The sequence below is a fragment of the Pelodiscus sinensis genome, chromosome 30 (assembly GCF_049634645.1).
Source record: "Pelodiscus sinensis isolate JC-2024 chromosome 30, ASM4963464v1, whole genome shotgun sequence".
Classification (NCBI taxonomy): domain Eukaryota; kingdom Metazoa; phylum Chordata; order Testudines; family Trionychidae; genus Pelodiscus; species Pelodiscus sinensis.
Genome location: NC_134740.1, coordinates 10,894,472 through 10,911,829, shown reverse-complemented (window position 1 = coordinate 10,911,829; position 17,358 = coordinate 10,894,472). Strand labels below are relative to the sequence as shown.

The 17,358-nt window shown below is 49.3% G+C and overlaps 2 protein-coding genes across 2 annotated transcripts; both read left to right on the top strand.

The window, feature by feature from the left end:
• Positions 1-4,133: 4,133 nt before the first annotated feature.
• Positions 4,134-5,129, top strand: LOC106732936 (olfactory receptor 14A16-like). Its single transcript, XM_014580455.3, has one exon. The coding sequence runs from the start codon at positions 4,173-4,175 to the stop codon at positions 5,127-5,129; it is 957 nt and encodes a 318-aa protein (XP_014435941.2). The 5' UTR covers positions 4,134-4,172.
• A 6,286-nt stretch (positions 5,130-11,415) lies between these two features.
• On the top strand, positions 11,416-14,347 carry LOC106732937 (olfactory receptor 14A16-like). The gene is made up of 3 exons (XM_075912150.1): positions 11,416-11,923; positions 12,147-12,153; positions 13,897-14,347. Exons 1-3 carry the CDS (start codon positions 11,416-11,418, stop codon positions 14,345-14,347), a joined length of 966 nt encoding a protein of 321 aa, XP_075768265.1.
• The last annotated feature ends 3,011 nt before the right edge of the window (positions 14,348-17,358 follow it).

Here is a 17,358-nt window from a genome sequence, read left to right as displayed (position 1 = left end):
GCAGGACAGGGCTTGGGGTGTAGGGAGAAGAGGAGTGGGGGGTTTAGGAGTCAGGGTTGGAGGTGAGGAGGGTCTCAGGGCAGGAGCTGGGGAGTTCAGAGTCCGAGCAGAGGGTGGAAGTCTTATGGTGGGGGTGAGGGGCACTGGACTTTTCCCGGCATTTGGGAGGGGTGGGGGAGCTCTGGGATGGGGTGGACGGCTCATGGCAGAGGGTGGGGAGGGTAGGAGGAGAGGGAGCTGCATCCCAAAGTGGATGGTCCTAGCTCTTACCATTTAGAAGGAGTTCCTGAGCAAATGGACTCACGGATGGACGGACGGATACACAGACAGACAGAGGACCAACCCTCTGAAATGTGAAGTGGGCTACTTCTCAGAGGATACCTAGGCCTGTCTTACTCCATGCATTGTTTGCCCACGGCTCAGCCCATGTCCCGGGTGCTTGGTCCGTTTGGACAGGCTGCATTTAGAGCAAGCTCCGCTTCACTCCCCTGAGTGGACCGGTTGATGTTTTACACCCGGGGCCCATGAAGGGGCCCTGCTCAGTGGGGTTAAATTGCCAGAGCTCTGTGAACCCTGCCCTTGGGTTACGTGAGGGCAAGAGAGAGCTCATAGTTCTCTCTTGGTTAAGTCCATGGCTCTGGGGCAGCCTGGCCCTACAGACTATCCTGGGCCGGGAAGCTGAGGGCTTCCTGGCTTCCCCTTTCCTAGCCAGTAGGACTGGAAGAGACCTCTGAAGGTCTTTGGAATGGCCAACAACAACCACTGGGAGCTGTAGGCTCTGGGCCTGCAGAGAGTCAGGGAAACAAACCATTGGGTGTCTAGCCCTGAAGAACTTCATGCGGCCGGCTTCCTGGAGGTCCCCCACCCCACCTATAGGCTGTTGAGCCTCTTCTTGGTCATGTGAAGGGCACCTGCTTTGGACCATCCCCATTCTGTGGCTCCATCTTCCACATAAGACTGTGAGAACCATCCAACCCCTCCCATCCAGCCTGCACCTCCAGAAGGGATGGTGGGCCCTGGACAGGCCACACACGGAGAGCAATTGGAAGCTTCAGTCAATGATCACACCCTACCCCATTCCATACCTCCATGGGGCTGTCTAAGCACAACCCCTATCCCACACCAACAATGTCCACTCTGACACGCCTCAGGGGGCAATCAGCCATGTCTCCACACACATCAAAGCAGTCGACCATTGGCTGGCATGAGTAGCCTGGTCACTCTGCGACCCGCAGAAGGGGGTCAATCTACACCAGCCCTGGACAGGATCCTTCCTTTGTGCTGTCTGGGTCCTGGCACCTCCCAGTGAGCGACCTCAAACACCTGGGGCAGATGGAGCCATGGGCCCCTCGGGTGGCTGCATCCCAAGCATGGTGGGTGAAATGAAGGACCCGCAGCACCCAGGAGGGGCATTAAAGAAGGGTCCAGGGGTCCAGCTCTGAACTACCATCGGGCATGTGTCACTGCTGGACAGCAGGGCCTGCTCCAACAAATCACTTGGCCAACCCTGGTTTGAGCCTAGGGTCCTTCCATGGACACTGCCGTGGAACGAGACCTGGGGCTAAGCTGTTCCCCTCTGGGCCCAGGGCCACCAGGTGGATCAGAGGAGGTGGATCAGAGTTGGGTGCACAGCCCTAGAGACCGGAGCCAGTTATTTAGCCCCAGAGCAGGGACTGCCGGGCTGCCACTGCAACCAATGCTTCAACGAGCCGGGAGCAGCTCCAGGGCCGGGAGGGGTTTCCAGTCCCATTTAGCCCTCGGACTCCCAGCAAAGGTAAGCTGAAGAGAGGAACTGGGAGTGCCCATCTAGAGAGAGACTCAGCCATTCCGGCCAGCCAGTGATGGGCAGGGAAGAAGCCCTGGATAACACAGGGAAGGAGACATGAGAGCAATCGGCAAGAGATGGTTGGGCATGGAGAAAGAGTGTGGCCGGTAACTGCCAGAACCTGAGGATCAAACTCATCCAATGTTGGGGAAAATTATCCACAGAGCTACCGGTAAGTTTGCTGCTGGAAATAAATCAATTGGAGTGCGGATGTGCAGGGTGGGGATTAGATGATCAATCCGAAAGGCAATCGGAACTCTTTACGATTTCCGCTAAGAAGGCACTGAACGGGGAAAATATCATCTTTTTTAAGAAGTCCCCACAAAAGTCTCAGTTTGGGTGGTTTGGCAACAGAGAATCAAACATTGTCTGCTGGAAACAGAAAATGTTGAACAAAAATCCCCTCTATCCAAAGGAAAAAAGTTAGCAACAGGCAGACAGCTATTCTCATGTGTGTGCGGAGATAGATAGATAGATAGATAGATAGATAGATAGATAGATAGATAGATAGATAGATAGATAGATAGATAGATAGATAGATAGATAGATAGATAGATAGATGTCCCTGGTACAACACCTCAAGCAGCACATTTTTGAGCAGCCCTAGTAGAAAATCAACTTTTAATTTGAATAACTTTAATATTGTCCCTCCACACTGTCATTTCACACACTGTCATTCTATAATGTCTGTTTTTAATTTGTTTTGGAAGATGTAGGATATCCAAATAACTTAACCAGCAGAGCAGATAGCCCCTGGTACCACTCTTCATGGAATACAGACCCACAGGAGGTCAGTGAGATCCCAAATATGCTGGAACTGGATGCACAGAACGACTACATGAAGAGAAACTGCCCATCCCCCAAAGAGCTCATGAACAACAAGGCAGGGAAAGGAGAGGAGGAGAAACTGAGGCACGGGACGGGGAAGTGACTGATCCAAAGTCCCACAGCAGGTCCACGGCAGAGCCAAGAACACGACCCAAGCTTCCTGCCAGACACAAACCCTCACAGCCCAGATGTAAAGTCACAGAGGGGAAAGGTACCATCTAGCAGTAACTGAGGGATGGTATTTGCCCATCATCCCCCAGAGATGGGACTGGAGCTGGGATGGGTGTGGTAAATCCATGGGGCAGCTGTCAGCTCTGTGCAGAGCTGTGGGAGGAATCCCTAGGGACAAGCTGGGATATGGGATGCACGGGGAACATGTCATATCGCCCAAGAACGTGGGAATCAGTCTGACTTGGAATCCTAATGGTTGAGGTTCCTGCCCTAGTGTTTCCCTTGTTGCTTGACCGAGCTGAGGGAACTTCGGTGTGCGATATGAAGGCTTGGGCTGTAATTTGTTCCCATCTTTCACACATTTCAGCCAATAACATCTTGGGCCAGATCCGCACGTGGTGTAAAATGATTCAGTCCCACTGAGGGTACGTCTAGACTACAGGCTTTTGTTGACAGAGGCTTTCTCGACAAAGCTTCTGTCGACAAAGAGCGTCTAAACTACATCCAGTTCTGTCAACAAAGCAAAACTGCTTTGTCAACATGAGAGTGTACACACAAAGGACAGTGTAGATGCAATGACGCCTTCTGTCACAGAACTCTGTCAACAAAAGGCATTATTCCACATAGAATGAGGTTTGCCGCCGTTGACGAAACTGCCGAGTTCTATCAACGTTATGTTGACAGAACTCGGCGGTAGTGTAGACCAGAGGTTCTCAACGTGGACCATGGTTCTCAACGTGGGCCATATGGCTCCCCAGGGGGCCACGACTTACTCCTAGGAGGCCACATGGAAAAAAAACAGAACATTAGGGGGCCACAGTAAGTTTCTGAGGGGGGTGCAAACTTAACTGCCAGGAGTATGATGAATGAGGCTCAGAAAGGGGCCATGAACAAAAAAAGGTTGAGAAACACTGGTGTAGATGCAGGTATAGTTTTGTCAACAAAACCCCTGTAGACTAGACACACCCTGAGTGGTAGGGAGTGACCCCAGTTCACAGAAGTGTGATAATGCACCCGAGAAGTCTCCGGGTCAGTGGTGGTTGGGTCCTGTCAGTTCCAGTGTGTGAAGAAGAGGAGGTGGGGGAGGTTGCCTGGTGGCACGAAAGTTTGTCTCTCGCACCTATGTAACAGGTGTTACTTCCTCTACCTTGTCTCGCTAAGAGTCTGATTGCGCTCGGGGCGCCGACCCCTTGTTGTCAATAGATGTGACATAGTCTGTGTACGTTTGATGTTGGGATCGTGAGATATTAGTGAACTGGGAATCAGGGTGGCTCCCTCTGACACTCGAACCCTGACCCTGCCCGTCTCCTTCCCTCTGCAGCCTCCACGCGACGTGGCAAGGAAAGCAATGTCCAACCGAAGCACCATGGACGAGTTCCTGCTCCGGGGGTTCTCCGACGTCCGGGAGCTGCAGATTCTGCACTTTGTGCTGTTCCTGGTGCTTTACCTTGCAGCCCTGGTGGGGAATCTTCTCATCACCATGGTGATAGCCCTCAGTCAGCAGCTTCACACCCCCATGTACTTCTTCCTGGTGAATCTGTCCATCCTAGACCTTGGCTCCATCTCCGTCACAGTCCCCAAGTCCATGGCCAACTCCCTCCTGGATACCAAATCGATTTCTTACGTGGGATGCTTCACCCAAGTCTTTCTATTCATGCTCTTTGGTTCCGCTGAAGTCATCATACTGACCGTCATGGCCTTCGACCGGTACGTGGCCATCTGCCACCCGCTGCACTATGAGCGAGTGATGAACTGGAGAGCCTGCGTCCACATGGCTGCCAGCGCCTGGGTCACTAGTTTGCTCTTCTCTGCCTTGCACACCGGGAGCACATTGGCCATCTTGTTGTGTGGTGGCCACGTGGTGGATCATTTCTTCTGTGACATCCCCCAGCTGCTCAAGCTGGCCTGCCCTGATTCTGACCGCAGTGAAATTGGGGTTATTGTCTTTAGTGCCTGCTTAATTGTCAGCTGCTTTGTTTTCATCATTGTGTCATATGTTCAGATCTTCAGAGCAGTGCTGAGAATCCCCTTGGAGCAGGGCCGGCACAAAGCCTTCTCCACCTGCTTCCCCCACCTCACTGTCATCTCCTTGTTTTTTTCCACCGGTGTCTTTGCCTACCTGAAACCCACCTTCAGGTCTCCATCCCGCCTGGACCTCGCGTTGGACGTTTTCTATTCTGTGGTGCCTCCTGTGCTGAACCCCGTCATCTACAGCATGAGGAACAAGGAGATCAAAGCTGCCCTGTGGAAATTGACTGCACAGAGGTTATTCATGGCAAATACAATATCCCTCTTACGCCTCTGATTTGAATGTCCTCTTGCGTTTCTTTTCAAACGAATTAACTGATGACTTTAAAACATCACTTTATACACCAAGGGGAATTTGCATTGGTGAAAATGGGAGCAACACTTAAGTCAAAGCTACTGTAAATATCTATCTATCTATCTATCTATCTATCTATCTATCTATCTATCTATCTATCTATCTATCTATCTATCTATCTATCTATCTATCTATCTATCTATCTATCTATCTATAACTATGGTATCTGAAAACCTTCCACAAAATCGGCAGTCATAAGGAAATCTTTAGTGGACCTCTTGGTGTGTCTCATTCTTATTTTTGAAAATTAAAAGAAAAGCAGTATCTGTGCAGTAGCCATTTGCTTTTTTTGCTTCTGTCTCCTTGTTTTTATTGTTGCGGTTTTTTAACGACTTAGTGGGCAGGTGGGTTTTTTGTTTTGATCCAGGTCTTTTTAATGTGGGAATGTCTGGGGAGATGGTCAGTGTCCATCTCTACAGGATAGTTGGTATTTTGACTTTTATGGGGATGCCGATATCCCATCTCTTTGATTGGGTTTTCACAGGAAACTGAAAGTTTTCTTTCCACAATCATAAAAGATTGCAGAAGAGACATGTGACTCATTTCCTGTTCATGATTGTCTATGCCCATTGTTTCATTTCCTTATTATTACCATAATTATCATAATTTTCTATGCCCATCTCTTCAATTCCTCTTAATTATCATAATTATTATGACCAACCAATTTCTGTGACTCTCTTATTGATATATCCAAACTACTCATCCCAAAAACATGATGTTGGATTTGTTTTGACTGGCTGCATTTTTCAATTCTTTGCCGCACCTCCTGGGGTGGATAAAGAGAAGATTCACACCCAGGTTCCATACAAAGTGTGATGTTCATGCTCTGTTGGTTTACGTTCTCATAGCTCAGCTATATGCAACCATGGCTAGTGCATGGGCCACACGAGAGGGTGTGCTCTTGTGGGTGTGCTCCTGCTTAATGTATACATCACACGAGTCACACTGGTAGGGCAAACTTACCCAGATGGAAAGCAGTGGAATCTGGCAACACTGCACATGAGCAATAGTCACAGAATGGTTTATGGGCTACACACAGAATCCAGTGGGCTGCCTGTGTTCCTTGGGGGCAGGTTGCCCACCCCTGTCAGAGCTCTATTGAGAATGAGAAGTCACACCCTGTCATAAATAGGAGCTGCTAAGGAGAATCTGACTTGGCTGGAGAGTGAGGAAAGGGTTAAGCAACTTAGAGAAGCACCTCATGGAAGGGGTTTTGGACATTCAGCCAATGAAATGCAGATAGGAATTTCAAACTAAGAGAGAAGGAATTTTCTTTCTCTCTTCTTTGTTTGAGATCAGAGTAGTTTTTTCCAGGTATGGTGGGAGACAGGCTCTCCCACGAATGGACTTCTTGAAATGTGTAAGTAGGGAAAAGTTTAGACAGTCCATCAGCTTTTATTGTTTTCCTGGTTTAGGAGTTTGGAAATCATGTCTGAGCTGGTTAATTGTTTTTCTTTTTTGTAACTAAGGATTACAGCCCAGGGATTTTCCTTGAGTCTGTGTCACTTTATCGCTATTTAACACCTAGTCATGTACTATGCTTGCAACAGTTGTTTTTGTTTGATAAGAAAAGTGTTTTCTTTTTTGTTTTGATTAACCAGTATTGATTTATTGTTGTGTCCTTAAATTTAGGTGTCTAGTTACCTGGGCAGAGCCCATTGTTCTCTGTGCATTCATTCTGTTTGCTTTCCCAAATCCACGAAAAAGGATGTTGGGGCAGAGGGGAGAACTTTGCCTTAGGGAGAGGATTCCCAAGTGATCTCTTCCCTGGAAAAGGGCTTATTTTATATTTTCTTTTATTCACTTGGGTGGCGTCTTGTAGTCTAGATGTAGCGTAGGTCTCTCCCTTTTTACTCCTTATCTGAGAATGTTGCCTCCTTCTGTATCATTTTGTCTTCTCAGCATACATACACAGTTTTTATTTCACACACTCCTTCTTCTCAAAGTTGTAAACAAGTCCATAATCCTCCGGGGAACTGGCTCAAGCCGTAGTGTGGCCTCTCTTCAGCTCACTTGCTGTTAATTCACTCATGCCAACCATTCACACTACCCATGATTTGTGACAGTGGCAGCAAGAGTTTGTGTCTGGGAGTGTCAGAGAGGGTATGTCTACACTACCCCCCTAGTTCGAACTATGGGGGGTAATGTAGTCATACGGAGTTGCAAATGAAGCCCGGGATTTGAATTTCCCGGGCTTCATTTGCATAAAGCTGGCCGGCGCCATTTTTAAATGCCGGCTAGGTTGGACCCCGTGCCGCGCGGCTACACACGGCACGGGGTCCGACCTAGCCGGCATTTAAAAATGGTGCTGGCTGGCTTTATGCAAATGAAGCCCGGAAAATTCAAATCCTGGGCTTCATTTGCAACTCCGTATGACTACATTACCCCCCCTAGTTCGAACTAGGGGGGTAGTGTAGACATACCCAGACAGGTTTTACTGAGTGTATTCTACTAGCTGGCTCCCCATCTCTGCACTTGGAGTGTCAGGTTGGGGAACTGAGCTGTGAGACACCCACTGTGAGAGCTCATGGTTGTTAGCCGATCACTCACTTCCTTGGAGTGTTTTACTCGCACCCTGAGCGGGTGAACCACTTTGCCCTGGGCTGAGCTACACACCTCAGCAGTTTCTTTGAAGGTTTAAAGCTAAACTTGCCCTTTGTGGAATTCGGGTTAGAGACAGGCCGGAACTGGTGTCAGATCCCACCTCTGACATAGTGTTTCCTCCTGTTAAAACCAGCTGCTATATCTCGTGCACTTGAATCATTCACCTCAGCTGGGGACTGGTTCATAAACACCGAATCAGAGCAGTCTCAAGGCTCCAATTGTTGGGCTGCCTCTCCTCTGGCTCACTAGCCCATTACGCCCCACCCTGGGCTTCTAACCCCTCTGGTGGGTTCTGTTCCTCCTCTGCAGTGCTGGCTGCTCCAGCCAGGCCTCCCCTCTGGCTGCTCTGGAGAGACGCTTCCCATCTCCACGCCACCCCGCCCCGGGGACACATTTTGAACCCCCGAAGGAAGTTCCTACTCCTGGAAATTATTCTATTCATCATCCTTGGATCCTGTTTCACAGGTGAGAGTCCCTGCCTTGAATAGGAACCCAGCTCCCATCTCTGCAGCCTGCAAGCCCCACATCCACTAGCTCACATCAGGCCACTGAGGAGTTCCATGCCATGGATCTGGGAGCCTGGGAGCCTCGAGTCCATGGGTCTAAGGCAGCCTGGCCTTACAGACTGTCCTGGGTCCGGAAACCGAGGGCGACCAGAGGCCCAGGCCAACTGGTTCCTTAGAATGGCCCCTGAGACTGGGGCTGGAAATGATGTCAAATTGCTGCAGGAGAAAGGAGGCTGGTCTCTCAGTGCAGGACTCTAGGGGTACCACAGAAGCCTGGGTGGGCAGAGATCTGTGCACTGGAGCCGGGATTGCTGAGAAATCTCCCATCCTCCTGAGTGGAACATCCATTTGTAATTAGCACCTTTCCAAGGGTTTGTGTTGGATTCTTCAGCAGGCCACCAGCCTCGGGGGACACTCACTCTGAGTATCCCTCTGGTGACTTCCCAAGGCCAGGAAGTGGCAGAGGTGACTTAACATATCAAAGTTATAACTAGAGTGTTGTTGAAACACAGGCCTGAGAAGCAGAACAGAGTTGCAGGGCTGGAGGATCATCGGCTCACTGGTCCACTTACTGGGGATGCCTGATGGTTTGTTTACCTGTGGTCCACAGGCATGACCGCCATTGACACCGAGAAGCCACAGTTCCCCTTTCCAAGCCAATGGGAGCAGCAGAAAGTGGAACAGGCCTGGCCACCAATTCCTGCAACTCTCATTGGCCAGGTATGACACACAATGACCACTGGGAACTGAAGGGCTCTGTGCCAGCAGACATTCAAGTAAACACAAAATCTGGCATCTAGCCCTAAAGAACCTCATGCAACTGGCATGCCAGAGGTTCCCGACCAATGACTGATCAGCTGATTGGCCCAATGCTGGTCATGTGCAGGTCACCATCTTTGGAACATCTGCATGTTGTGGCTCCATCGTCCACATGAGGCCATGTCCAATCCAACCTCTCCCAAGCAACCTGCACCTCCAGGCAGGGTTCTCAGCCCTGGACAGGCCCCACACAGAGAGGGGATGGTCAACAGGAGAAACCATTTGAGCTTCAGTCAATGATCACACCCCACCCCGTTCCACACCCCAATAGGGCCGTCTAGTCACATCCCCAGTCCCACACCAACAATGTCCACTGTGACAGGCCAGCCCCTACATGGGGGCCTATCATCCAGGACTCCACTGACAGCAAATCAGCCAGCCATTGGCTGCCAGGAGTAGCCCTGGCCACTCTGTGACCAGCAGGGTAGGGTCAATCTACACCACCCGCAGACAGGACTGTTCCTTTGTGCCCTCTGGATCCAGGCACCTCCCAGTGAGCAGCCTCACACACATGGGGATGCTGGAGCTGTGGGTGTCCCATGGTGCAATGCAGGAGACCAAACATCTCTGCTCCCCCATTGGTTAAGGAAGGGGAGTTAATGAAAGGCGCTAGCTGTCCCATGCCAGCTCTGCTCTGAGCTAACATAGGGTACATGTCAGTGCTGGAAAGCAAGGCTGGATTTGGCAAATCACTTGGCCAAACCTGTTATTACACACGAGTCCTTTTGGGGAGACTAGGTTGGGGCTGTTCCCCTCTGGGGCCAGGGGCAGCAGGGCAAGGCCATAGGCTCCGGAGGTGGGATCAGATCTGGGCATGCAGCCCTGGAGACCGGAGTCAGGTACTTAGCCGCAGAGCAGGGACTGCCAGCCTATGACTGCAGCCAAAAAGAGCCAGGATTCACTCTAGTGTCAAAAATGACTTTCACTCCCGTGTGGTCCCCCACCTCTCAGCCAAGCCTGGCAGCTGAGTGGAGCAGGGAGCATCCATCTCTGGAAACACCAAGCAACAGGACAACACAGTGATGGGAGCAGGCGAGAGATCGAATGAGAGACAGTTGGGCACGGAGCCAGAGGGTGCCCAGTAATTGCCAGCACCAGAGGATCAAATGCATCAAAAGTTGCCGGAACCCATCCGCAGAGGTACCCCATAAGTTTGCTCTTTGAACGACGTATGTTGGCATGTGGAAGTGCAGGGCACACTTGAGACGATACATCTGAAATGCAATTTGAACAACCAATGCAAAGAATCACATCGAGTCTGTTAGATTTTGTGTTTTTATCGATTACAAATTGTTGTGTTCTTTAAGAATGTTTCCCCAAATCCCCAAATTTAGGGGGTTTGGGAACAGAGCATTGAACATTTTGTGCTGAAAATGGAAAATATCAGACAGATAGATAGATAGAGGGGGTGTATGGAGAAAGAGAGAGGGGAGGAGAGAGAGAGAGAGAATAGGTTTGTGGGGGTGTATGGGGATAGACAGAAGACTGAAGATCCCAAGTCCCTGTTACCTGAACACTTCAAGCAGCAGATTTTTGAGCAGTGTCTAGTAGGAAATCAACTTTCAATGTTAATAACTTTAATATTGTCCCTCCACAATGTCATTTCACACCCTGCCATTCTATGACGTCCATTTTTAATTCATTTTGGAAGACACAGCTGCAGGATGTCAAAACTACATGACCAGCAGAGATGACAGCTCCTGGAACCTCTCTGTAGGGTAGACAGACCCTCAGGGGGTCAATGAGATCCCAGATCTGCTGGAAATGGATGCACAGAATGTCTACATGAAGAGACACTGCCCATCCCCCAAAGAGCTCATGAACAACAAGTCAGGGAAAGGAGAGGAGGAGAAACTGAGGTACGGACAAGAGAAGTGACTGGTCCATGGCAAAGCCAAAAACACAACCTAAGTCTCCTGCCAGGCACTGACCCTCACAGCCCAGACATAAAGTGATCCTGTCCCATTGAGTCTAAGGGAGTGACGCTAATTCACACTAGTGCAATAAGGGACCCTAGAAGTCTCCATGTAAGCGGTGGCTGCTGTCCCGTTAGTCACAGGATGTGAAGGGGGGAAGGTGGATGAGGTTGGCTGGTGGCTCTAAAGCGTCTCTCTCTCTCTCTCTCTTTCTCCTACAGAACAGATTTTATTTCCCTTGCCTTGTCTGCTCAGGATTTGATTGTCAGAGCTCACCCCTCCCAGTATTCCTCTGGCACTCGAACCCTGCCCCTGCCCGTTACCTCCGCTACGCAGCCATCACAGGACGTGCTGAGGAAGACAATGTCCAACCACAGCACCATGGCCGAGTTCCTGCTCCGGGGGTTCTCCGATGTCCGGGAGCTTCAGGTTCTGCACTTTGTGCTGTTCCTGGTGCTTTACCTGGCAGCCCTGGTGGGGAATCTTCTCGTCACCATGGCAATAGCCCTCAATCACCAGCTTCAAACCCCCATGTACTTCTTCCTGGTGAATCTCTCCATTATAGACTTTGGCACCATCTCCATCACTGTCCCCAAGTCCATGAGCAACTCCCTCTTGGACACCAAGTCAATTTCTTATGTGGGATGCTTCACCCAAGTCTTTCTATTCATGTTACTTGTTTCCACTGAAGTCATCCTACTGACGGTAATGGCCTACGACCGATATGTGGCCGTCTGCCACCCACTGCACTATGAGCGTGTGATGAACCAGAAAGCCTGTGTCCACTTGGCTGCCGGTGCCTGGCTTAGTGGTTTTCTGTACTCTGCCCTGCACACCGGGAACACATTGGCCGTCTCGTTGTATGGTAGCTGTGACGGACCGGGCCGTGTCTGGGCACAGCTTAGGGCATCCGCTCAGGGCGAATTGCTCAAATCCGGGGCTCCTTACAGTCCCCCAGACTGGTGACCTCTCCAAACAGGCCAAAAACCAGTCTCACAGAGCGCTTCAGCAACCTGCCTGAAGCCTCCCGAGCAAAACCCCTCCGGCACCCCAGCAATATCCGTGCCCCAGATGGCCCCGGGCCTCATACACAGGTGGGGGGTCCTAGCACCCAATCCCACCTACCCCGAACAAGTTCTGTCCGGTTCCAAGAAACCAGCCACAGATCCCTGGTCAATTTACCCTCTTCCCAAACCTCCCTGTTAGCTACAGGTAACACACAAGGTTTGCATTCATACATGCTTTGGGGTTGGGTCATCACATCAGCTGGGTAAAATACGTCTGCCATATCATAAGCATACCCCATACCCACAGAGTTATACATTGAACCTTCAGGAGGATACAGTCTCTCTTGTTCTTTTAGTCTCTTAAGCTGGAGGTCAAGTCTAGCATTTTCCTCCTTGGCTAGGGCCATCTTCTTTGCATGCTCTGCCTCTTCCCTCCTCTGTCTCTCAGCATATTCTGCCTTTTTCTCCTCAAGTTCCCGATCCATCTCCTTCTGTCTCTTAGCAATTTCTTCATCTGCCTTCCGCCTTCTTTCAGCAGCCTCCTTGGCTTGCTTCTGCTCCTTTTCATCCACATCTCTGGTTAATAACAACACTACCAGATCTAGTTTAGAGGCCCTTTTCCTAAAGGCAATGCCTCTCCCCAAGCACAAATCCTTCAGAGCACTTCTGCTCAGACTCTCATACAATTCCGGGATCATCGCAGCGGCTCTTTAATCAACCAAACTCTCAACACCAAAAATCAAATTTAGACAGCGTGGGGTCCTGATCCCAAAGCTCAATTGACCGAGATCTGTGGATCCTGCCGACTACGCCACTGTGACGGACCGGGCCGTGTCTGGGCACAGCTTAGGGCGTCCGCTCAGGGCGAATTGCTCAAATCCGGGACTCTTTACAGTCCCCCTGACTGGCGACCTCTCCACACAGGCCACAAACCAGTCCCACAGAGCGCTTCAGCAGCCTGCCTGAAGCCTCCCGAGCAAAACCCCTCCGACACCCCAGCAATATCCGTGCCCCAGATGGCCCCGGGCCTATACACGGGTGGGGGGTCCTAGCACCCAATCCCACCTACCCCGAACAAGTTCTGTCCGGTTCCAAGAAACCAGCCACAGATCCCTGGACAATTTACCCTCTGGACCTTACCCACAAATCACGCTGGGCCAATCCTTTAGAATCTATATCTAAAGGTTTATTATTACAAGAAAGAAAAGCCTGAGAGTAAGGTTATTAAAGTACAGTACGTTACATGCACCGAATCTCCCAGTTCTCGATGCAGGCTCTAGCAGAGATGTTGCAGCTGCTGGTTAAAAGTCCTTATTGCACATCCTACGATCAGGATGGGTTCACAGGTCTTCCGGGCTCTTCAATCCCTGCAGTGCTGCCTCTGGGATGAAGTGCTGAGCTGAGAACAAAATGGCATCGACCACATGGCCTCTTTATACTCCTTCCTGGCCTCTTCTTGTATGCAGCAAGTCACCTGGTCAGAGGCCAATCTCTATGTTTCCTGCTGGCTGCCCTCAGGTGACACATCCCATTCTTTGGGTGTGTCCATAGCCCATTGAGAGCCATTGTTCCACAGGGCTTTGCTACTCAGCCTGTCCATAGCCATGCTTAACCACATTCACAGAAATATTCAGCTTCCACACAGATTACAGATTCCTACCTACACACACAGACATTATACACTCACATAAATAGTGTACATAAGATTAACAAACAATAAGCTCCCATTCAATACCCCACATGGCTCCCCCCATACCAATTTCTGGGGCCAACACCCCCACCTAGGGGTGCAGCAGCGATCTGGCTGCTTCCCTCCAATTCAGCAACGTGACAGTAGCCTCGTAGTGGATCAGTTCTTCTGTGACATCCCCCAGCTACTCAAGCTGGCCTGCCATGACTCCGGCCGCAATGAAATTTGGGTTATTGCATTTAGTACCTGCTTTATCGTCAGCTGCTTTGTTTTCATCATTGTGTCATATGTTCAGATCTTCAGAGCGGTGCTGAGAATCCCCTCGGAGCAGGGCCGGCACAAAGCCTTCTCCACCTGCCTCCCTCACCTCGCTGTGGTCTCCTTGTTTTTTTCGACTGGCATGTTCGCCTACCTAAAACCCATCTTCACGTCCACATCTCGCCTGGACCTTGTGGTGGACATTTTCTATTCCGTGGTGCCTCCCATGCTGAACCCGGTCATCTACAGCATGAGGAACAAGGAGATCAAAGCTGCCCTGTGGAAATTGATTGGGCAGAGGTTATTCATGGCACAGAAAATGTCCCTCCTTTGCCTCTGATTTTAATGTCCTCTTGTGTTTCTTTCCAAACTAATTATCTGATGCCCTTAGTATCACCTTTAAACATCACTTTATGCACAAAGGGGAATTTGCATTGATAAAATATTTAAACATCTCTCAAGTCAATGGAGATGCTGTAAAATCTACCTACCCATCTATCATCTATCTCTCTACCTAGCTAGCAAAATGTTGCATAGTAGCATCTATCACCATGCTCTCAGAGGACCTTTGACCAAATCGGTAGCCATAGCCAATTCCTTAGTGGACCTCATGGAATCTGTTAATTTTACTCTTTGAAGTAAAAATATTGCTGTATCTGTCCACTAGTCATTTGCTTTTTTGCTTCTGTCTCCTTGTTTTAGTTGTTGCAGTTCTTTAACGAGTCAGTGGGTGGATGGGTTTGTTGCATTGACCCAGGTCTTTTTAAGGTGGGGATGTCTGGGAAGATGGTCAGTGTCCCATTAGCATAGTTTGTCTTTTGTCTTTTATGGGGAGACCCAATATATCATCTCTTAGGTGGGATTTTCTCAGGAAACTGAAAGCATTCCACAATGAAAAAGGAATGCAAAGGCGGGGGGAGATAGATAGATAGATAGATAGATAGATAGATAGATAGATAGATAGATAGATAGATAGATAGATAGATAGATAATGTTGATTTACTGTGACTCATTTCCTGTTCATGATTGTCTATGCCCATCTCTTCATTTCCTTATAACTATTAAACCTGATTTACAAAAGGATTTGCCTTACCATTCAGGAGGAGTTCTTGATCAAAATGATGAACAACTAGTCGAAAAGAAGCAGTATATAATTCAGCAAAGATTTCTATGACTATCTTACACTACAGATCATTTACAAACAGCCAAAAGACCTGTTGTTGGAATGTCATGTGGTTTGATTTATTTTAGATCCGAGGGAAACCAGGACACTCCAGAAAGACTTAACCACTTCCATATTTATTGGAAGCTTTAAGCAATTATTACAGTTCTTTAAGTTTTACACGCCTTAAAAACAATTACTATGCAATTCAAACCTTAAATACTACAAATTCTAAAGCAATTAATACAGCACAAAACAATGCAAAAACAATTAATACAAGATCTATTATATTACAATCATTATGTCTAGTTCACTAGAACTTCACCCCTAGTCCACCTACAGTAGGAGGTCATGGTCCCTTTGCTTCTCACCCATCGGGACGCCATGCATTGGGTCACCGGCGTGAAGGGTTTATTACTTCTAGTTACAATGAGCAGGACCTGTGGATCAATCCTGCCCATTCCCTCCCATCGATTGTTCTTACTAAGCCCATGTTATAGCAAAGCAAGACTTGGTTATTCTAATAGTATTTACCAATTGATTATGTATTGTGTCAGGGTACGTCGACACTACAGCGTTATTTCAAAATATCGCATTTCAAAATAATTTTTTTGAAAGGAGATATTTCAAAATAGCGTGTCTACACACAAAATGCATTTCAAAATAGAGTTTTATTATTTCAAAATAGCTCGTCCATACTGAGTGGATGCTGAATCGCATTTAAGGCCGTCTGGAACCAGGTCCAGCGGGGCATCAGGTCAGGGGTTACTTTGTGTGGCTGCTGCCTGAGGATATCTAATGCCTGTGCTTAAAGGGACCCTGTCTGGACAGCTGGTTCTCAGATTTCCCTGCTTGCTTGCCTATCTCGATGAGGGACAGCAAAGCATTTTGTCTCTGCATGCTCTGGTTGCCCTCATTTGGGACACCACAGCACTCTGCAACATGGAGCCAGAGCTGCCCCTGGGCACGCTGGTGCTTCTCATGGATGTGTTGCTGCGAGCCTGGCTGCACTTTCTGCAAGCTGCTATCTGGAAGGTCCATCGGGGGGCTGTCAGTATCCAGGAGGGTCTGCGGGAGAGCTTCCATCCTGAGGAGCACTAAAAGTCTCCCTGATCTGCCCCACTGGGGGCTTGTGCCTCATTCCTCTCACATGTCCTTCCACTTACCCCTCCCTAACCACCCTTCCTAATGTCAAATAAAATACACGTATTTTCATGAACAGAAACTCTTTTTATTTAACAAAACTGGGGGGAGAGGAAATGAAACTCTGGTGAGACTGGAGAAAGGAGGTGGGAGAGGGTGGGAGAGGGGAAGAGGAAACCTGGGAGGAGGGAGCTGGAAGGGGGAAGCAAGGGGAAGAAGGGGGAGGGGAAGCTCAGGGCTCAGGGTTGGGGGGTCTCGCCAGACCAACTTGACTTTCATGCTAACCTGTTCCTGGGTTTGCATGTGGCCTTTGGTGGCCCAGCTGGCAGCTCTCCTGCCATAGACGGCTGCGTTCCTCCGTCTAGTGTAGAGATCATGGATGTTGGGGGCATCCCCCTCAACCTGAGTAAGGTCCATGATCTCCACCCTGGGTCAGGAAGGCCTCCACCTTCTCCGTGCTCTGTCAGGCTCCTGTGAATCGGTGAAGGGCTGGCTGCCAATGGCTTGCTGGCTCATGTTTTGGGGCCACTGGGTCAGGGGCAGTGACTGCTGGCGCTGGGCTGGTAGGGTTGGAGCTGGAACAGGAACTGTGGCTAGAGTCTACCCCTTGAAGGGCTCCGGAGAGGGAGAGAGAGTGGCCACCAGGGCACCCTGGGAAGGCTGGAGGCCCCCTATTTCGAAATAAGTGTCTACACAACACTTATTTCCAAGAAGCAATTTTGAAATTGGCATTATTCCTCATGGAATGAGTTATTTTGAAATAACTTTGATGTGTAGACATGCCCTTAGATGCCTAAAATGCCCAATGACCTATCTGAGGTACATCCTACTCAGGGTGTTGCAAAAACTATGTGCATAGTTAACAGTTTCATGGCTGTATCTAAAAGAAAGGACTATGCAGCAATTTAAAGACTAATGAGATGGTTTAATAGGTGATGAGCTTTCGTGGGTCAGATCCACTTCCTCAGATCAAATTCTGGAAGAGAATTGGCACAACCATATATACTAAAGGAATACATTGTAGTAAGATCATTAAGACTATGCCC